The 22,867-nt window shown below is 40.3% G+C and overlaps 2 protein-coding genes across 2 annotated transcripts in view; one reads left to right on the top strand and one right to left on the bottom strand.

Annotated features, from left to right (window-relative positions):
* The window catches only part of SLC6A4 (solute carrier family 6 member 4), a 183,414-nt gene that overhangs the window by 53,266 nt on the left and 107,281 nt on the right, over positions 1 to 22,867 (top strand). The window contains exon 2 of the mRNA XM_077480340.1: positions 16,116 to 16,665. Coding sequence (XP_077336466.1) covers positions 16,221 to 16,665 — 445 coding nt within the window. The 5' untranslated portion in view covers positions 16,116 to 16,220. The remainder of the gene's footprint in view (positions 1 to 16,115; positions 16,666 to 22,867) is intronic.
* Positions 11,143 to 14,235, bottom strand: LOC143982014 (methionine adenosyltransferase 2 subunit beta-like). The gene has a single exon (XM_077480339.1). The coding sequence runs from the start codon at positions 14,192 to 14,194 to the stop codon at positions 13,247 to 13,249; it is 948 nt and encodes a 315-aa protein (XP_077336465.1). The 5' UTR covers positions 14,195 to 14,235; the 3' UTR covers positions 11,143 to 13,246.

Below are 22,867 nucleotides of genomic sequence, written 5' to 3'. Positions count from 1 at the left end.
TGTGACTTCTACCAGTGTCCGGCCGAGCACTGGTTAAAGCTTGTAGGAGGAGTTTTCATTCTCCTTTGAATATCCTATGAGGCTGCAGGACCCCTGACCCTCTGTCTGGGCAGTGTTGATTGGCCCTGTGCTGATCACATACACCCTCTCAAGAAAATAATAAGTAATTCTAGCAATACACACCAAAATAAGCATGTGCAGAGTGCCCCCAAGGCTCTGTACTATCAGGAGATGGATATGGGACAGTGGAAGAAAGGGAAGGATCAGAGAAGACAGGATCAAGCAGCCTTTTTACACAATGCAGAGGATTAACCCCTTAGGTTTCATAGTGAATATAACAAAGGTACTTTGTAAATAAAAAGATGCATACAGTACAGTATATGGGAACAGTTTTACCCAACAAAGGATTTGTATTTTTGTTCATCAAATCCTGAAATGTACACAGCTCTGACACACAGCCTATCTTTGTCTGGCAGGACAGGAGACCTGATTTTTCTGTGCTGCAGTTAAAGTGATACTAAACACACGCTGTTTAATTTACATTGTCCCTTTTATTTCTGTATGTGGATGATAGCACTGCAATTATTTTAATTAAAAAAAAATAATCAAAGTACCGTTTTCCTAATCGATATACAGCTGTCACATGTCCCAGATCTTTCCTAGCCTGTCTGCAGGGAAAAATAACCAAGAGGAGCCTCTAGTCCTCTGTTCACAATGTAAAAAAAAAAACTTGTTTGGGATACAGAGTAAAAAATAAATAATATAAATAAACTGTTTTAAATTGTCATACAATATATTTGAAATCAAATCTTTATTATTTTTTTGCAATACCATGGTGTTGGCGGATTTCTGCCAGTCACAGGCTGTGTTATAACTCTCCAGCCTATGTTTTAATATAAAAGGGGGGTGAAGCCTCCATTAATCTACATGTGATATCCCCCCCTCATTGTGTTTAGCTGGTTAGTGGACATGGAAGAGGAGGAGGGAGGAAGTAGACTGTCATTTACCACTGTGTATACACCCATATGTGTCACTCTATAGTCACATAGGCTGCTCAGATGTAATAGGAAAGAAATGCTCAGCATAGAAACTTGCTGAAAACTGAGCATGTGCAGAACTGCCACTACAGCTGCAAAATCCCTAGCTGAACTGGGGACATGGACAGAAGGTGTAGATAGAGAGCAGAAGGAACAACCAGGTTTCTTGTAGAATACAGAAAACGAATCTCATAGTGACTGAGTGAGTATGAACAGCATGTAATACATCATTTATCAATAGTTTTTTTATGTTGTGTGTATAGTGACACTTAACACCCCTTTCACACCAGGGTGTTTTGCAAGCGCTATAGCGTTAGAAATAGCACCTGCAATCCGCCCTAAAGAAGCTGCACCATTGTGTGTAGTGTGAAAGCCCGAGGGCTTTCACACTACAGCGGTGCGCTGGCAGGACGTCAGAAAAAAGTCCTGCCAGCAGCTTCTTTGGAGCGATGAAGGAGCGGTGTGTTTACCGCTCCTCCGCCGCTGCTCCCCATTGAAATCAATGGGGCAGCTCTGTAATATCGCCGTCAAAACGCCCCTATTGCGGCGTATTGCCGGCGGTTTTAACCCTTTCGCGGCCGATAGCGGGAGGTAAAAGTGCCCCGCTAGCGGCCGAAATGCGCCGCAAATCCGGCAGTAAAACGCAGCTAAAAATAGCGCCGTTTTACCGCCGACGCAATGGGCGGTGTGGTGTGAAAGGGGTCTTAAGGCGGAACTAAAGGGATCAGAACATACCTTTCCCTCAATGATTCCTGTCCCTCATTGGCACCAGAAGGCTGTCATTCTGGCACACAGGGACAGTGCCAGTGTTCTATAAGATTACCACTACCCATCAGACTGTATAACGAAAGTGACATTCCGACCTAAAAAAATACTTAATGTGCGCTATGTCTTCCAACATGCATTCCACGGCGCTATGCGTTCCAAACACTTAATGATCTGATGGGTAGCGGTACTCTGATAGAACACTCATGCGGACGTCTTACTACACCCATCTACGTCTTGAATTTAAAAGTAATTTTAGCAATAAAGTGAGCGTATATAAACAAATACAGTATATTGACATCTGTGATGCTGTTTGGATGTTTCATTTTGAAAGCCTAAAGGTTTAGTGTTGAGCAGTGTGGGGTGTACCAACATGGCCTCCGCCACCTTCCTACTGCCAGCATCTAGCTTCTTACAAAATGTAACATTAAAACAACATCACAGATGTCAATATACTATACTATAATACTATATTTATTTATATATACGCTCACTTTATTGGTAAAATGACTCTGAAATTTAGGACATAGCTGGGTGTAGTAAGATATTCGCATTGGTTTTCTTCCAGATTAGCGCTACCTGTCAGATAATGAAGTGTTTGGAGCGCATAGTGCATGCGCAGTAAAGCCCCATACACACAATCAGAAATTCTGCCAGTAAAAGTTGGATGTGAGCTTTTGGTCAGAAATTCCGACTGTGTGTATGCTCCATCGGACTTTTGCTGGCTCTCTATTGTTCGGTCAGAAAAAGTTCCGATCAGAAATTACGATTGCCTGTACAAATTCCGACATGCAGAATTCCTACGCATGTTCGGAAACAATTCGACGCTTGCTCGGAAGCATTGAACTTCATTTTCTGAGCTTGTCGTAGTGTTGTATGTTACCGTGTTCTTGACGTGTCGAAAGTTCCGAGAACTTTTGTGTGACTGTGTGTATGCAAGCCAAGCTTGAGAAGAATTCCGTCTGAAAAAACCATCAAAGTTTTTTCCGATGGAAAATCTGCCCGTGTGTACGGAGCATAAGTATTTTTTGGTTACACAATCTGATGGATAGTGGTAATCTGTTAGAATACCAGCACTGTAAACTGAGCTGCTCATGCACAGCTCAGTTTACACTGCTGGAGAATACAGCAAGCAGGCAGGTAGGTTCCACTTTAAGTGACACTTTTAGCTCCTATCCCTCCCCCAGCCTGTGACTGGAGAAGCAGCAGACTGATTATTATTATACAGGATTTATATAGCGCCAACAGTTTGTGCAGCACGTTACAACATGAGGGCAGACAATACAGTTACCTTACAATTCAATACAGGAGGAATCAGAGGATGTACTTACAGGATCTCTCTGTCACTCTGCTCTCTAATCCTATCAGCATGCTGCAGCACAACTGACTGGCTGGTTATGCTGCTTTATCCCTCTTCCAATCTGTAGATATTAGTTGATGTGTCTGATTTTATTGTAAAAGGTAAAAGATCATATATGTAAGATATTGGCAAATTGCAAACATGGTAATTAAGCAATTTGTTGACAGCGCCATGAAAAAAAAAAACATTATTTTACAGTTTAAGCAATCGTCAACAAGCAGTTAATTTCTTGTTAACAATTGAAAAAAATATTACATGTAGTTGTGCCCTAAAGCAAATTCTTAGTTCATTTAATAGCAGCATCCTGTGTAAACAAGTCTTCGGCTACAGCACCCGGAAGAAACACATTCATTTATGTAACTGCCCCTTTTATGTCCTATTAAAAGATGTATGTTTTTCATTAGAAAGGGAACAGTGTGTTCTGTCAAGTAGCAACCGAAAACACAAGCTGTACACCTGTACCTCCTCTATCTCTAATATAAAATACTGTTTTGAAGAGTCAATGAGCTGCAAAACAAAGATATAACAATGGCCTTAGAAAAAGATACAACTACTATGGACCTAGTAGCACAGGAAGCCATTCCTGCAACAATAATATTAGCAGCAATAAAACTTGGTCAATAATGTTGGATGTTTTAGATCATATACCACACACCTGTCAATTTTTTTATAATCGTTTATAAAAAAAAATAAGTTATTGATATACACCAGGAGAGGTCTCAGAACTGTTTTTCAAAAGGTTAGAGAGTCCCTAGGTTAGTTTTCCCATGAACCACATACAGTATCTCACAAAAGTGAGTACACCCCTCACATTTTTGTAAATATTTTATTATATCTTTTCATGTGACAACACTGAAGAAATGACACTTTGCTACAATGTAAAAAAGGGAGTGTACAGCTTCTATAACAGTGTACATTTGCAGTCCCCTCAAAATAACTCAACACAGCCATTAATGTCGAAATCGCTGGCAACAAAAGTGAGTATACCCCCAAGTGAAAATGTCCAAATTGGGCCCAAAGTGTCAATATTTTCTGTGGCCACCATTATTTTCCAGCACTACCTTAACCCTCTTGGGAGTTCACCAAAGCTTTACAGGTTGCCACTGGAGTCCTCTTTCACTCCTCCATGACGACATCATGGAGCTGGTGGATGTTAGAGAACTTGCACTCCTCCACCTTCAGTTTGAGAATGCCCCACAGATGCTCAATAGGGTTTAGGTCTGGAGACTTGCTTGGCCAGTCCATCACCTTTACCCTCAGCTTCTTTAGCAAGGCAGTGGTCCTCTTGGAGGTGTGTTTGGGGTTGTTATCATGTTGGAATACTGCAAAGGGAGGGGTGTATGCTCTGCTTCAGTATGTCACAGTACATCTTGGCATTCATGGTTCCCTCAAAGAACTGTAGCCCTCCATTACCGGCAGCACTCATGCAGCCCCAAACCATGACACTCCCAACACCATGCTTGACTGTAGGCAAGACCGATTTGTCTTTGTACTCCTCAACTGGTTCCCACCACACATTCTTGACACCATCTGAACCAAATAAGCTTATATTGGTCTCATCAGACCACAGGATATGGTTCCAGTAATTCATGTCCTTAGTCTACTTGTCTTTAGCAAACAGTTTTCAGGCTTTCTTGTGCATCATCTTTAGAAGAGGCTTCTTTCTAGGATGCTTATGGTCTGAGCACTGAGAGGCTGACCCCCCACCCTTTCAACCTCTGCAGCAATGCTGGCAGCACTCATACGTCTTTTTCCCAAAGACAACCTTTGGATATGACACTGAGCATTTGCACTCAACTTCTCTGGTGCATTCAACTTTTTTGGTGACCATGGCAAAGCCAAATGGAATCTGACCCGTTAAACCGCTGTATGGTCTTGGCCACCATGCTGCAGCTCAGTTTCAGGGTCTTGGCAATCTTCTTATAGCCTAGGCCATCTTTATGTAGAGAAACAATTCTATTTTTCAGATACTTAGAGAGTTCTTTGCCATGAGGTGCCATGTTGAACTTCCAGTGACCAGTACGAGATAGTGAGAGAGCGATAACACCAAATTTAACACTCCTGCTTCCCATTCAAACCTGAGACCTTGTAACACTAACGAGTCACATGACACCGGGGAGGGAAAATGGCTAATTGGGCCCAATTTGGACATTTTAACTTAGGGGTGTACTTACTTTTGTTGCCAGCGATTTAGACATTAATGGCTGTGTGTTGAGTTATTTTGAGGGAACAGAAAATCTACACTGTTATACAAGCTGTACACTCACTACATTGTAGCAAAGTGTAACTTCTTCAGTGTTGTCACATGAAAGTATATAATAAAATGTTTACAAAAATGTGAGGGGTGTACTCACTTTTGTGAGATATTGCTTAGAGAGTATGGCCTAGGCCAGGGGTAGGCAACCTTGAAGAGGTGGCAATCTACCTGAACAACATGGGAGAAGTCAGAGATCACTGGGCACAGTGTCGCCCACTCACACCTGATTTAAACTTCTAATTACTGTACTACTGTGTCGCAATCGCGTGCATTGCATGGCAACCATTGGTTTAAATCAGATGGTGAGGAGGCAACATATAACCTCCTCACCACCTGTCAAACACACTGGAATCGCTTTTTTGAGAGGAGCAGCAGTGTTGCTGCACTTTTGAAAAGTGAAAAATTACTGCGCTCCTAATCTAAAAGAAAAAGGAATAAAAATTATACCACCACACAGCTAAAGCTGCAGCTACCAGGATGTGATACACATCCAAAAATTCAGTACGCATAAAAATATATGTGGCTGCGCTATCTAAACACTCCCACCCCACTCAATATGACCCACTGATGTTGTCACTATTTATGGACCATATAAAAACAAAAAAATTTATTAAATGATTTTCCCAATTAGTTAAGTGAAACTTAAGAGTTGCCAAATTCATAAAACTCAATATATCTTAAATAAATTCATAAGCAATCATGAATAAATATCTATAAGTGAATAAATAATTATTACATAAAATATATATATATATAATAAATAAATAAATTCAGTGAATAAATAAATATAAATAAATTAGTAAAGTCCCAGTGACAAATTCATTCGTTTTTTTTCTGCCTACTTGCTGAATAATGTAGTAATAATGTGCCACACATGCAAAAGAAAGACTTGAGATGCCCATAGACATTAGATCAGCCTTTCTCAACCTTTTCAACACAGAAGAGCCCTTAAAATAGTTCCCCGGTCTCAAGGAACCCCTGCCAAAAATTAGAAACTTACAACTCATGATACATTAGTGTGATGGTCAGTGAGAGGAATGGTCTTTACACTTGTGGTCATTTGGGAAGAATTACCTCCTTACAGATAACTAAAAAGATCAGTGGTGTCAGTGGGAACTTATCTGAGAGGCAGAAATTGCCCAATTCTGAAGGAACCCCGAGCAACCTCTGGAGGAACCCTAAGGTTTCACGGAGCCCTAGTTGAGAATCACCACATTAGATGATAGCCTCCTGATTCAGCTAGTTCAGCTGATCTTAGATCTATGATCTTATGTCTAGGAGCCGCCTGCTGAGGCTGCTGTCAACTGGACAGGTTATTAACAAAAATTGTATTTTGTGATATATTGGCTGCCAAAGATTTCTAAAGAGGCAATGTACCTGCATGTCCTCTGTCCCCCATTATCAGTGGTCAGAGCAATCAGCATGATGCTGTGCAAAGCATAATATATAGAGCGTCTAAGATCATCTGAGATCATCTAGAACTGCTTTTCTTTAATTACAAGTCAATGAGTATATGAAAGCAGTTTGATGCAGTTTAGGAGATTAATTGTAGGTCAAAACAAGATAAACTGCTTGTCAAATGCAACATGTCAATGAACTGTGATCAAGCTCGGAAGTGTCTCAAACTGATGTCAAATGCACCTGAAAATGTGCTTCATCCACAAAACAAACTGAAGCCAAGCATGGATGTCTGGAACTCTTCAGGTGTCCACCACCTAAACCAGGTTAAATTGGACCCTGATTAATAAAAAAATAAAAATAAATAACAGAAAAATTAAAACATTCTGGGAACCTTGGGTGTCACGTTTCTTAGCCTGCAGAACTCACTCACTCCCACTTCTCTGTCCCCCTCTTATCTACCTCCACTTCCCCATCCTCTTTTGTTTTCCACTGTCTTTCTTACCACAAGTTGCGATAACACAATGTAGAAAATATTTCTAATTGTATACATGTATGCTAAGTTCAAACACTTTATATGTTGTAATTTAAAATACCACCTTTGTAAAATTGCTTTCATGCAACTTCTGTAACATTGAGAAAAACAATTGAACAAGAAGTTGCATTGCATTTGCCAGTCAACACAAGCCTGTTGACTTATGGATTTACAGTTTCAGTATGCAGATTGATTAAAAAGGCTAGACAACTCAGTTTATTTCATTTGCATCTTACAGACAATAAGAATACTAATGCTAAAATTACAAAAATTCTCGTGCAACAGAATACAACTTCGGGAAGTGATGCAATGTATTGTATTGTAATGTATTCTTTTTCTGAGTATGCGCGGTCTTGGTCACTCAATTTTTTTTCGGATGAATACCGTACTGATTAAATGAAAATTGTACGGTACAAGAAAAATGTTTGTCCCTTTGGACAATTTTGCATGAACTGTCGTAATCGACTTTTTCGAAAACTGTATACTGATGATCAGATTATCGTACAATCTTTTTGAAAGCAGTATTTTTCGTCTGATTTTCTCATTGTGTGTACTAAGCATTGATGTCTCATTTCCCGCAGACTACAATGTAGACTGATAGCAGGAACCTGCAGAAAAAGGACTTTCTGTTTGCAGTCAGTGGTAGAGAAGCAGAAATAATAGCACTGTCCTAAAGAATTTAAACTCATAAGAAAAATTATTTTAAATGAAATATAATCATACGAAAAAAATATACAGCAACTAATGTGTGTGTGTGTATATATATATATATATATATATATATATATATATATATATATATTAGGGCTGTGGAAATTAAAGATGAATTCCTCTATTAATCAATACATTTTTTTGATCGATCAAAATTCTTTTGATCGGTACTCACCTCTCCGCCGGCTTCCAGATCTTCAGGGAGTTCCGTCAGCGATCCGGTGACGCCACAGACATCAACATCACTGGACTCCTTCCTCCTTTCCCAAGTGCCTCCGTCTCCTAAACAAGGGAACGGGGGAGGAGTCTGGTGATGACAAAGTTCTGATTGAACGTAATGCTTACGGGGGAGGAGCTACGCATGACGTCACCCGCTGCTGCCCTATGGAACTAACACGATTGTCGGCTTTACATGCTGTGTTTTTATCATCTTTATGTGAGTAGTTTGTGTTTGAACACAAAAATTAAATCTAAAGCCGCGTACACATGGGCGGACTGTCTGTCCAACTTAGTCCGCTGAAACACATTTCAGCGGACAGTCCGCTCGTGTGTGGGCTTCAGCTGACTTTTTCAGCGTGCAGTCTGGCGGACTAAGTATTTCGGAATTTCCGTAATATTGTCCGTCCAACTTTGGTTTCAGCGGACAGTCCGCTCGTGAGTAGGCTAGTTCGACGGACTAAGTATGGCGCATGCTCAGAAAGGATTTACACGGCGAAAGGTTGCATTGCTGTGTATTGGACGTCCTATTTCTAGTCCCGTCGTACGTGCTGTACACGTCATCGCGCAAGCTTTCGACGGACTGTTTGTTCATCGTGTGTGGTCAAGTCCGTTCATTCGAAAGTAGGATGGACTGTCCGTTGGATTGTCTGACGGACTTAGTTGGCCAGACAGTCCGCCCGTGTGTACGCGGCTTTATACTTAAGCAGTGAGCACTTCGATCTTTTCTTTCTACCCATGACCTGGCGTCCTTGCTGAGATTTATGAAGACATGAGAGAAGTTTATGGTCCGTGTTAATCCTTTTGATACCCGCTTGCATGACCACCTGTTTGCACAGGGGTCCATGCCATAAAGTGAGAGTGATTAGTTAGAGCGGAGGTGGAGGGATTGTCACGCTACTGTGGAAGAAAAAAATTACTTACATCAGTACTACAGTTTGAATTTTTTTTTTTTTTTTTTCAGAAATATACTTTATTTTTTTACTCAACAAACACTTGTTAAAAATACAAGAATGTTCTCACAATTCTGGGAGGAAAAAAAAGTACATTGTACTTGAGTGGGAAGCATCAATGATTTGTTCATGATGTCTACAACTCTGTAACATACAAAACAGTATTTGGGTTAATGCGAAACACACACTATCTGACATTGTACATCACAAAACCATGATCAGGTGGCATCCTGTAGCATTTCTGTCAAGTAGTCTTAGCAAAAGAAAAAAAATGTCAAACCGATGCATTAATTAGCCAGGGAGTTTAAGAATTTAGCATTTGCAAATAAAGTGTACACTGAAAAATTTACCAGGACTCCACCCTGCTGTAAACAAAGGACACAAAATGTAAACCTCCTAGCATCTTAATCAAAATGGTGAGGCAATCCCATTCGTCCCTTTAAGCTAAGTAACTCAGAGGACCTCATGTTACTAAATGTAAAAAGCATATAAACACTAAGATGGTGCAAGATGAAGAGTTTTGTGGAATGGCCAGGAGACCAAAGAGTAAACTATTAAGAATCTGAGGAGGGTAGAGAGCTGGTTTTGAGAAAAGAGGTGTGGCAGATATAGGAAACCATTGACCAATTATCTAAGGAGGAGTGGACAGATATACCAGAGGCTAGGGTCACAGGGTTTCCCAGGAGCAGCCACCGATAGCAGGGGTGAGCAGTGTACTAAAATGGACAGCAGATATTAAAGGATGGAGAACTTATGTGGGGGATAATGATTGTACTTGAGGGGCTTGAAAAGCAGAGAACAAGGATCTGAGTGAAACATTACAAATGTGCTATGAGAGGAACGAAATGAGTAAACATCTGTGAAGGAGCAGACTATCTGCGGGGAAGATGGCTGGCATGTTGCAGATCAGCAGACAATTTGAACTAAGGAGAGTATATGCAGAAGAGTAAACAGAAGAGATGTTGGAGGTCTGGCAGGGAGAGGGTTGAGAGGTTGTGGAGGAGAATACACAGATTACAGCAGATGAGGAGTGCACTGGTGACCAAAACATACAATAGTAAGTAACCAAGTACTTGAGAGATGTGGTAGGCAGGGGGATTGCATGTATCAAAATGAGGGGGCACAGATTGTGGGAGGTGCAGAGTATACTGGAGTAGGCAAGAGCAAATTGTACAAGGGTTTGAGGAGGAGTTGACCATTTTAACAGGGAAAGAGATGAGAGCTTTTAAAAAAGCAGACACAAATTATGGGAGGTGAGGAATATAAATAAATGACCCCGGAGATGGTACATGGAAGCATACCATCTCTTATCATAAAGCTTTGAATGGAGGACTACTTGGGAGAATTATGTTGGGAATAATCATTTGGTGGAGGTGACCAGAGAGGGCTTGTGAGAAATGAGTTGTGTAGTGGACTGGCCAAAAGAGTAGAGAGGAATGCTCTGGGGAGAAGGATTACAGGTTGTGAAGACATGGCCACAGGTTAGGAGATACCAAGTTAACACACTTGTATTGATTACTGCATTTTGCTTACAGGTTATTAAACCATCCCAAATGGGTAAAAAATGTGCTGTTTTGAAACAAAAAAGTCTAAATATTTTTAGATTCAGGGATACAAATGCTACAGGCAATAGGCAACCGTTTGAAAACATGGTACAAGCAGTAAAGATTTGCAGATTTACTCTCTGGAACACTGCAATTTCACCGCACACTCCCAATTAGAATTCAGCCCGGATAGAACATGGTGATACAAACAACTATTCCTTCCGAACAGAAAATGGGGGTAAAGCTGCAAAAAGTTTCTTAAAATCCTTGCAATGAACATAGATTACCCAGCAGAATATTTGTGGGTGTAAATTACAATTAACAGTATACAGTCACAGACTTAAAGAAAGATGGAGAAATATGCTGTAAGGCTTCATAGATTTTTTTTTTATTGGGAAAGATACCAAAGAACCATTTGCCTGAAACTCTTCAGAAACATGCATAAAAACCCAGTACATAACCAGAGCTAACCGCATAAGAAACAAATGACTAAGCACATCAGAGCAAGGGCCAGTAAAGATTTGGAAGGATAGAAACTTAGAGCTTTCAGTCCGATTAGAGGGCCAGTTGACACCCCAATATGCAGTTCGGGAAGGTGGACAAACTACCCTTGCGATCAAGCACTATAGATTTTTTTTTTCTGTGGTCCAGTGCATTTTGCAGCTCATTAAAATGAATGGGCTGTCAAAATACACAGCACGGCAATGCTTGTGTTCCCGTACAATCCCAGTATGAACCAGCCCTAAAAGATAGTTTATGAAATAGTCAAATCATTACTGCTTTATGCTACTCTGTGTGAAATGTAATATTTGGGGCCTCATTCAAATGCAGATTCAAAGACCTCAGTACTTTGAAAGTCACAGTCCTGGAAGAAGTATTCCGATTAATTGTACTGATTCCACGTTGACTTTCATTATTTGCATGTTTGCTTGGGAGGTCAAGATCTCAATTAATGAAGCAAAAAGACTGCAAATACAGCATCTTGTAAAAGGAGGTCGGCAAAGGTAGAATATGGCATGTTGCAAATCACCTGACACAGGTTTGGGGAACAGAGAATAGTAGTATGGTAAGCAGCAGACTGGAGATTAAACAAAGATGTACTTGGGAGATGTGTCGGAGGGGGAGAGGAGAGGTGAATAGAGAAGCATACACAGAATATGGATGATGATCGTAATAGAAATTACAAATACTAGTAAGTGATTGAGGACTTGAGAAATGTGGTGGGGAATGGGATCCATGTATTAAATGAGAGGGTGCTGCTTGCAAGAGGTGAGGAGTGTACTGGAGAGTGCAAAAATAAAATCACACTGAACAAGGTTCCAATAGGGAGCTGGCAGTTGTGGCACAGAAAGGATTGAGGGATTTTGGGGGATGAGGATTGTGTGAGGTGAGGAGTGCTTGCTATAACTAATAAAAAATGTAAATACTTTGGCCCTAATCATAAACATACTGCAGGTGAAAAGTGTCAGTTCAAGTGATTCAATCAATAGGAAAATGTGAAATACAAAAATGTCAGGTGAAAATCTACCGTGCAATATTAACACAATGAAATGTAATAGGGCCCTATTTTTACGAAATATAATCTTGGTTTTTAAAGTCGTTTTAAGACATTTTAGATCAGTGCAGCTTTTGTATGTGTATACGCAGATCTTTGAGTGCTCATCAAGCCACAGGGCAAAGTGTTCATAGCTTGAAAAGCTTAGAAGCCAACAATATTGCAATCATTATTCTACATGGGCAACTGGCAGCAAATGAAGTCTGCAAGATATGGCCTGTTGCAATCTGTTCAGCAGTGGCTATGATGTCTGTACACATCACCAGATGTACTCTAGTAGGGATTAAAGCAACCACTACCAGCATTACTGGACACAAATGCAGCATGACAGCACCTGTGTATGCATTCCCTTTATAGTGCAAAATCTAGCTCAAAATGGACCTGACAGAGCAACTTAAAAATCAACTTTTAATTAACAGTAAATGGATTATATAGCAGTCCTTTGAATTACTGTATGCATTTTATTTTTATGTAGATTAACACATGTGCTTAAGCGCTGCCAAAAGCTGAACTTTGGATGCTGAATCTAAGCACCTTTCTGCCAATAATACAAAAATAAGTGACACTATTCCAATTGGCAGCAGACTACAACTCTCAACTGGCACAAATTGATTTCACTTCCATGCTACTCAAAGCCTAAAACTTAAACTGACAATTAGAAAAAAGTCATTTGAACAAACTTTAAGCTGACCTGTGATTTAACCAATTTCTTTTATGGTCTTTGTATGGCAAAAAAAAAAAAAAAAACAACATCTTTCAAAACGCCTAGCATTCTGTCACTGACAACTTTGTTCAGATTGTATATATATTTTTTTTTAACACCGATACAAAACTAAATTTCTTTTAATAAAAGAGCAAAAACAAACAAACAAACATAGAAATCAGTTGGACATACAGAAAAAACAAAACAAAAAACTAATGGAAGACAGTTTGCCGCGTTTTTTTCTCCACTAAAAATGGCCACAATGATTCTCTAATGCCAACTCTAAATGGTGTCCTCTGTCCAATGCCAAGTCCCTCCAGCTTGGAGCAATCAAGCTGTGGGTTCCATGGTCGAGCAGTTGGGCCTATGGGTTCATCTGTGATTGGTCTCAGATGACTGCTGGGGAGATTGAAAGCATCGGCCATAGCACAAGCCATTTCATACTTTGTCATTTGTTCATTCCCTGACCATTGATAAATTCCCTTTATCAGAGAAGGTTCCTGCAATTTTTTCTCAGCTATTTGGAAGCAGACACTGGCTACGTCCTTGACATAGGTGGGAAATCTCTGTTGCCAGTGGTCCATATTAGCAGATTTGTTGCTAAACTGTACCTTGTCAAACATAATTGTAACTGCGCTTTCCTCTAATTTCTCCACATCCCCATATAACACAGGAACTCTGAGCACAGCAGCATCATCGCTGTTCTGCAGGATTACTCGCTCTCCTTCTAGTTTGGTTTTACCATACAGGTTCAGGGGATTTGGCACAGAATCCTCTCTGTAAGGGGGATTTGATCCGTCAAAGACATAGTCTGAACTAATGTAGATCAGGAATGCTCCAGATGCAGCTGCTACTTTGGCAAGATTTGCAGATGCCTCCACATTCAGCCTGGTGGCAGACTCAGGTTGATTCTCCACAATATCTGGTCTTCTTTCTGCTGCACAATGAACAATCACATGTGGCTTGAATTCGCAGATGAACTCTTTCACGGCAGATGTATCCAGTAAATTAAGATACTCAAAGCGAGGCCGCGCCCGGCTATATCCACATCCCACAACATGCCAGTTGTTGTCCTTGAATTCTCTGTACACAGCACGGCCCAAAAGACCAGTTGCTCCAGTTATCAGTGCCCTTCGATTAGGGAAAAGAACATTTGCCATTGGTATTCAGCAGGTGGTGAAGTGTTCAAGGTTATAAACCAGGATTTTTGCAGTGATCTACTGCTATGCTGAATCACATCTTCCTCCAGCACTGTGCTCTACAGTTTGAATTTAAAACGTATTTGTGTGAACTATGAAGTTAAGTCATGGATTGTGGAAACGAACTAGTGTTGGGTGATTGTATATAGTGTATACCACATTTACCACTGACTAATGCAGAGTTGCAATGCAAGGAGATCAGCTAAAAGTAGTTGGATCTGTATGTGAGTTATAATTAACCAAATTAGTCGATTAATCGATTAAAAAGAAAAAAAAAAAAAAAAAAAATCGATTCATCGAACACGAAAATTGTAATCCATAACAGCCCTAATATATATATATATATATATATATATATATATATATATATATATTTATATATATATTATAATTTTAGTACTTACTAATTCTGTTTTATTACATTTTTTACTTAAAGTAGATGTAAACCCGATTCATGAAATTTGAGCTGGGCACATATATATCGGCAATGTTTTGTTATCTCTCTTCATAGCTTTCTCCTGCTCTGTTCTTCTGTTATCAGCCTAATTACGCTTGACAAGTTCTTACATAAAAGCAGAATTGAGAGTTTTGTGTTGGGGAGGATGCTATAAATAGATTAGCAGAGAGCTGATTGATTCAAGGGACAGAGCTGAAAGTCTCTACCTATGAGGAGAGGGGGTGTGTGCCTTTCCTCCAATCAGCTGTCTTGGCTGTATGCTCAGGCTTCACTGCAGTGCTAACCAGGAAGAGAAAAGATGAAGACAGCAGATATACATGTAAAACTTATGTAGGGAGATTTGTTTCATCTCTGTGTATCATCTGAGGCTGTTCACCTCACTTGTGTATGTGAGGGTATACATCCACTTTAACAAAAAAAAAGTGTAATAGCATATATTTTTAAAGATTAGCAAAATATATATGTGTGTGTCATTGGTTGAACTTGTTATACATAAACCATTTAAACTAATGGGGCTGTGTTTTCTTAAGCCCTTACTTTGCCATTGACTTGTGTAATGTATTTAGACATGGCAGAATCTAGTCATGGTTTGAAAATGATAGGACCTGTATACATACAGTGCAGGCTGCCTGGCAGTGATTTTATTTGTCTATCTTTGTTTAGCTAGTAGATTTATGTGTTCTGACTTTCACAGGTTGTAATAAAACAAACCACAGGTCATATTTGAAGTGCCACGCTGTAGCTGGCAATAGGAAATATGCAGGATGTCCACAAGTAGCTTCTTCAGAATTTAAACATATCCCAGAGTGTGGATAGCAATACAGCACAATTTTGTTTTATTGTTGGTATTTAAGGGAGGAATGGTGCCCCATCATTGCTGTCGGGGGGGGGGGGTGGTGCCCCATCATTGGTGTCAGTGGGAGGAATGGTGTCCCATCATTGGTGTCAGGGAGAGGAATGGTGTCCCATCATTGTTGTCAGTGGGAGGAATGGCGTCATCATTGGTGTCAGTGGGGGAAATGGTACCCCATTGTACCCCATTGTTGGAGTCTGTAGGAGGAATGGTGCCCCATTGGTGTCAGTGGGAGCAATGATGCCCCAATATTGAGTCAGTGGATGGTATGGTGCCCTAGATGCTGGATAAAAGCAGGAAAAGGGCCTCATCCAACCCATGGGTCACAGATTGGAGACTGCGGCTTTAGAATTTTGCTGTATTGAAACTGTGCCTTAACCTATGAATTTGAGAGTTGGACACAAAAAGTTTCCCATTTCAAAATAAGCAAATAAGTGTTATTAGTTGTATATGATAATTTAAATAGATCCTTTTTTTAAAACAGTGTTTTCTTGCAAAAAAAAAAAAACATTGTATCAGTGATCTCCATTTATTTTGGGTCCTCTAGTAAAGTTTATTTCATATTTCTACAGGGTCAAGGCTGGAAGACTTTATTTTTGAGAACATCGTATAAACGGATACACGGCTTCTACATAGTACCAAATGGGCTCCAGTTAAAACTCTACACAAGCAACAGGATGGAGAGAAAACCAGCCTGCGCTGAGAGCCCATCCTCGGGTTCTGAGAAAGAGCCCTTGACATGCAAGACCAGGTCAGAATGCAAAAAGGATGGTCAGTTGCTGAGAAACTGCAAGCCATCACTACGACTGTCTGATGAGCACAACAAGGTGCACCCCTGCCCGGGAGAGAGGGCAGATCTTGGGCACATGTCTAATAAATATTTAGCAGTACAGAATCCTGATGCCCCTTGCAATGGCACCAGAAATGGAATAGACGAAACTTCAACCCCAACACTTACTGTCATTCCCTCCTGCAGGGCTGAGGTGCATCACTTGCAAACAGAGATAGTGGAAAGAGAGACTTGGAGCAAAAAAATAGACTTTCTCCTATCTGTTATTGGGTATGCAGTAGATCTGGGCAATGTATGGAGGTTTCCTTATATCTGTTACCAAAATGGAGGAGGTCAGTATGCCAAATAGTTTTACTTACATAACAATGAATATTTATGAAGCTTTCTGTATATTTTACTGCAGAGAGACCCCTAGGTGAAATGTTTTTCAGCTTTCAGTAAAAACTGTAACTCTAGTTCACTGGGGACCCTACTGATTAGGAGCTGCTAGAACTGGTTGACTTGCTCAGTATACTTTCAGGGCAAACGGTGGCAGATTCCAAAACCAGAAATTATACTGTATATGTTGGTAATTACCAGTTCTTAGATGTGGTGCTGCTTTAGTTTTCTTTTTTAGGCTAAGTAAATTTTCTGCAAGTACAGAAAAATAATGGTAATGTTGCCAGATATGCAGCCGGCTCTAAGACCAAGAACCAAGCGATCAAACACTGCCTATCGCTCAGTTCTTAGGGCTCCCTGAGCAGAGAGCTGGTGACTGTCAGTCTCCACTGTCTGCTCTTCCCCCCTTCGCTCATGGAAGCGCAGGGCTGTGCAGGGAACAGCCAGCTCAGGCTCTCAGTGGCTCGCTGAGAGCCTGAGCCGGGTGCCTGTCCAGGCATTTGGGCTGAATCCTCACTTCATTGTCGCAATCTTTTCCCAGCCTGGACTGGCTCTGTGACTTCAGCCAACAGCAGGCTTCATCCCGCTGTCTGTTGAAAACCAGTCACAGGATTGCAGAGCGTACTGCACTCCTGTGATGCACAAGAGAAGTACAGCCAAATGAGCTTTAAATTGTAAGCTTTAGATTTTTCCATCAGGCATGATAAAATACTGTCCCTGACAATCATGCATATGTACACAAAACATTAGTGGATAGCAAGTAATATCATTCAGGCTTTTATGTAACATTTACGGTCAACTATCAAGAGCATCAAAGTGTAGTCGACACATTGGTGATATAGATTTGTGTGAGATAATGATGACAGACTTTTTTGGAATTTATGAAAATCTTTGCTCAAAAGTTTGAAAGGGAACAAGCCTGGTGGGTGAGGAACCCAGAATATTTAGCCAATTGGTGGTATCACTTAAAGTCCAACCTTTCTGGTGGATAAGGTAGGCCATACATTATGCAAACCATTGCTTGATTCCTCCATCAACACACTCAGTATTGAAAGAGGGAATAATGCCTGCAGCGCTATTGTGTTATGTTGTGTTAGGAGCCTTCCCAATGATTACTGCTGGCTGCTATAGCTGCCGGCAGAATATAATGATCACCGCTGGCTGTTATAGCTGTGGGCAGTGATCCGACAAAAAAAAAGAAAATGATGGCCTGGTTGTACTGAAGACAATCAATGGATCTACTTCAGTACAGCCAGCTTGCTCATAGATGGACTGAAATTCATCCAGTTCCTGCTGAGCTGGCCAAATTTCGATCTGTCTACAACTGGCTTAAGAAGATGACTGATACAGATCTGTCCTTAAAAGGTATTCTATTGTCTTTTTAAAGTGAAACTCATCTTTTGCAACATGTTTTAGCATTGGAAACATCCTGCAAAGTTTGGTACTGCTGATACTTGGTACCAACCTAGTTAGCCCATTTTATCTTAGGAGGTTCAGTACACTGCTTTTGAGGTTGCCATGAGCAAGGCACTTTCTTACATATCTGGTGGACATGCCTGGTAACTCAGACCTTATTACAGTGTGTATATGACATGTTGATGCTATTATTAGGTTACTCAATCCCCATTAACCCAGTGAATGCCCTACTTAACTTGAAACCAGACAGACTTCCGAATGACCAATTTAAATTGATGAAATATCTCCTAACATCTACTAAACAAATGATTGCAAAAGCATGGCTTCTCACTAACCACAGTTAAAAATGAGAATTTGTTAGTAAAACTTACAGACTCAATGCTCAAATTAAAAAAGATGTGGGACCCTTGGATGTCCTGTTTTTTTCCTATGGTATTAGACCAACTGATCTCTGAGATAACATTGTTTTTGTGGACTAGGTCAATATATGTCCTGGACAATTCAGAGGAACCTCAGGCTCCCTTCCACGCTCCCTCCTCTCTGTTCTTCCTTTCTTATCCTTCTCTGTACTTATTCCCAAACCTTAAAAATAATTGACTCCCGATTGAAGAATTGCCTTGTTGATGTTGATGGGTCTTTGTTGATGGGGCATATACAGGCCTTTTCTTTATATATTGATGTGACAAACCCACTGACTTTACATATCTGATAGTATCACTGTATCTTGATGTACCAAGCACCAGCGTGTTATATATGTGCATCTACAATCTTTCATTTGTTCAGTAAACACTACTGAAAGAAAAAAAAACTGTGAAACTCATCTTATTTTTGAAAAGAGTGTAGAAGGTTGAGAACCTCTGTGAGATTTTTCCTGCTTATCTGTGTTCCCACCGGGAAACCTTTCCCCTCACTTCCTATTCCATGGCACAACAGGAATGGCCAGGAAACCTCACCTTTACATTTTTGCTGCTAAAACATGTTTATTTTACAATTTGCTTCTGTTTTGGTAGCAAGTAGTCCAGTATAGTCAGCTAAGCAAAACTGCTGACATTGTATTGATCAAAACGGCGTACTTTGTTCAAAACTCACTTTAAAAGCTATGATGTCACCATTCTGCTCTGAAACGTTCTCAATCCCCGGAACTGTGACGTCACTTCCTATTCATGTTCTTCACCGCTCACTGAGAGTACACATCCCAGCATGCCCTGGGATATACAGTCTGTAAAAGTGAGACTGTGGGCATGTGTGCGATGGATCTGAAGTGTGCTACATAGAGGCTTCAGACTCTGCCCACCTACATCACTGTGCTTGCTTTGCTCTCCCTTATCATTTTATACCAGTACATTGTTTTTACACAATGCAATATGGGAAGTGGATGTGATCAGGTTTGCTTTCTCTGAGCCGTGCCCATTCTGGTCTGTCTGTGAAGTGTCTGGTCATAGGAGGTGGGACAGACCAGGAGTGTAGTGGCCAGACAATCCAATTACACAGCACAGTGGGTGGATCAGACCGGGAGTCTGAGACTCCTGGTCCAATCATTGCAGTGAGCAGCAGCCTGATTACATCTTCCCGGCTTTTACTAAGAACTACAGTGGGGATTGTACAAAACCGGTGGCTGAGGGGATAGATGGCAAAGCAGACACTGGTCTTGTGAACAGGCTATAAAATGGAAAAAAGGAACTGAACAAATAAAGCTGGATTTCTTGCAGACAGGTGGACTATACTCTATAAGACAAACAAATTATTTAAAGAAACGCCTGTACACATATGCCATAACATTTCTGCCAAGAGTTGTTCTTTAACCACTTTCAGACCGGACCAATTTGCTGGTCAAAGACCAGACCACTTTTTGCGATTCGGCACTGCGTCGCTTTAACTGACAATTGCGCGGTCGTGCGACGTGGCTCCCAAACAAAATTGACGTCCTTTTTTTCCCACAAATAGAGCTTTCTTTTGGTGGTATTTGATCACCCCTGCGGTTTTTATTTTTTGCGCTATAAACAAAAATAGAGCGACAATTTTGAAAAAAACGCATTATTTTTTACTTTTTGTTATAATAAATATCCCCCAAAAATATATAAAAAAACATTTTTTTCCCTCAATTTAGGCCGATACGTATTCTTCTACATATTTTTGGTAAAAAAAATTGCAATAAGCGATTATTGATTGGTTTGCGCAAAAGTTATAGCGTTTACAAAATAGGGATAGTTTTATAGCATTTTTATTAATAATTTTTTATTATTTTTTTTTTTACTAGTAATGGCGGCGATTTGCGATTTTTATTGTGACTGCGACATTGTCGGGGACCCATCGGACATTTTTGACACATTTTTGGGACCATTGTCATTTATACAGTAATCACTGCTATATAAATGCAGTGATTCCTGTGTAAATGACACTGGCAGTGAAAGGGTTAACCAGTGGGTGGCAGTGTAGGGGTTAAGTGTTCCTAGGGGTGTGTTACTAACTGTGGGGGGGTTGGGCTTTCATTTAGTGTACACTGATCTCTGCTCCAATCACATGGAGCAGAGATCAGCGTCACTAGTTGCTAGGCAGAATGGGAAAATGTTGTTTATACAGCATTTCCTCCATTCGGCCGCTCCGTGAGACGATCGCGGGGATACCCGCGGCGATCGAGTCCGCGGGTCCCGCGACCGGACTCACGGGGGTCCTGACCAGCGCGGGAGCGCGCCGTCGGCGGCGCGCTCCCGATGGCACGGCGGCAACGAATATTGGACGTACATGTACGCCAATATGCCTGCCCGTGCCATTCTGTCGACGTACATCATCGTGCGCTGGTCGGGAAGTGGTTAATTATGCTTCACTTCTTAGTAACAGTGGTCACTAGGACAAAATGTAATGCCCCGTACACACGATCAGAAATTCTGCCAGCAAAAGTCCAATGAGAGCTTTCGGTCGGAAAATGCGACTGTGTGTATGCCCGCCAGCAAAAGATTGAGAGCAGGTTCTGATCGTCTGTGGCAATTCCGACACCCAAATTCTGACGCATGCTCGGAAACAATTCGGCGCATGCCTGGAAGCATTCAATTTCATTTTCTCGGCTTGTCATAGTGTTGTACATCACCTCGTTCTTGACAGTCGAAAGTTCAGAGAACTTTTGTGTCATTGTGTGTATGCAAGCCAAGCTTGAGCGGAATTCCGTCGGAAAAACCATCCAAGATTTTTTCCAGATCATGTGTGCATGGCATTAGAGTGTGTCTCTAAAACAGGGATACAGCAAAAAAAAAACTTAACAGAAGCTCTAACCCAGGGGTGGGTCATTAATTTTCCCAAGGTGCCATACATATGAGAAACTGGGAGTTTTGTGGCAGGTTGAACCCGAAGTTTAGTGTGTAGTAAAAAATATTTACAACACTGTATGGGGAAGGTCTGCAAGTATGTAAACAAGCACCTGGTGCTAGGAGTAATAGGTACACCTGTTCATGAAATATATAGCACAAGACAGTAAATAGTAGGCGAGACCTTCACCATATACAACATGGGTTTTCACCAGCATATCTCCATATATAGTCTGGCTGTTGTAAAATATATATTATACATGGATGAAATCTTTCCAGAAAAAGGTACAATATTTATATATATTATTCTTCTACCCTCTCCACTCCAAGCTTGTCTTTGGGGATAGGTATTGTGTACCTTTGTAACCTAATGATTATTGCAAACTATTTAACTGTGTTTCTTGATGACTTATAACTTATACATAGGTTTCCTTTGTCTTTAGTATATAGTTCTTTGGTCATGTACATTTATGTGAGAGACAGAAAGTCCTGAGGAAGCAGTGATTTCTGCAAAACGCGTCAACCTAATCTCTCTTGTTCGACCAATAGCCATGCATATTTGTAGTGGATAATGTTTGTTGGTATTAATTTGACATATGATGTGAGTTTTATGACATTTTATTGTCAGAAAAAATGTTTCGTATAATTTTTATATATGAATGTATTCGCATGATCACAGGAGGGGTATCTAAAGTCCTACTATTTACTCTCTTGTGCTATGTACATCTATGAAAGATAATTCCCTCCACTGGCACATGTTTCCAGTCTGAACTTCCCCTATACACAGCCAACAAACAAATTCCTGTTCATGAAATAGTGGGCAAAAGGATTAGATGCAGTCGGAAAAAGGCAGTGATGCAGCTGACAGGCTCAGGGGTTAAAGCTAAACTTCAGCAATTCAGCTCCTCCATAAAAAGATAAGACATGCTATGAGTTAAGTCCAAGGAGGTGCATGACACCTTATGGACTTATCTATATTATTTACATCTGACAAGTTTAGTGTAACTTTAACATCTGTTATTTGTTCAATTATGGTTTGTAAAAATTTAAGTGTAAGCATGTTGTTATATATTTTTGATACGTAAAAATAGTTGATCTTGTTAGAAATTCAGAGCTGTCCTGCCCTCACTTTGCCATCTCATGTAGTTTATTTAGCTCTCCTAATTCTTATCATTGACTAAATAATAAATTAGCCTTCACATTGTAAAGATCTGAAGAGTGGGACTGATTGAGGGCTGACAATATTAAAGCCTATACATGTGCGATTAATTTCATTCTGAATTTAAATTCAGACAAATTATTTGTTATTTGGAAATGAGGATGTATCCAAGTTTCTGAATTACAATAGTAACAAATTTAAGCAAATCTAAAATAACGAAACAAAATTACAGGCGAAATTTGAATTCAAATAGTTTTAAAATTCAAATAGTTTTCAAATTTG

Source organism: Lithobates pipiens, unplaced genomic scaffold, assembly GCF_037356315.1.
Source record: "Lithobates pipiens isolate NorthernLeopardFrog02 unplaced genomic scaffold, aLitPip1_a1.2 Scaffold_16, whole genome shotgun sequence".
In the NCBI taxonomy this organism is placed as follows: Eukaryota; Metazoa; Chordata; class Amphibia; order Anura; family Ranidae; genus Lithobates; species Lithobates pipiens.
This window is presented reverse-complemented; position numbering and strand designations above follow the sequence as displayed.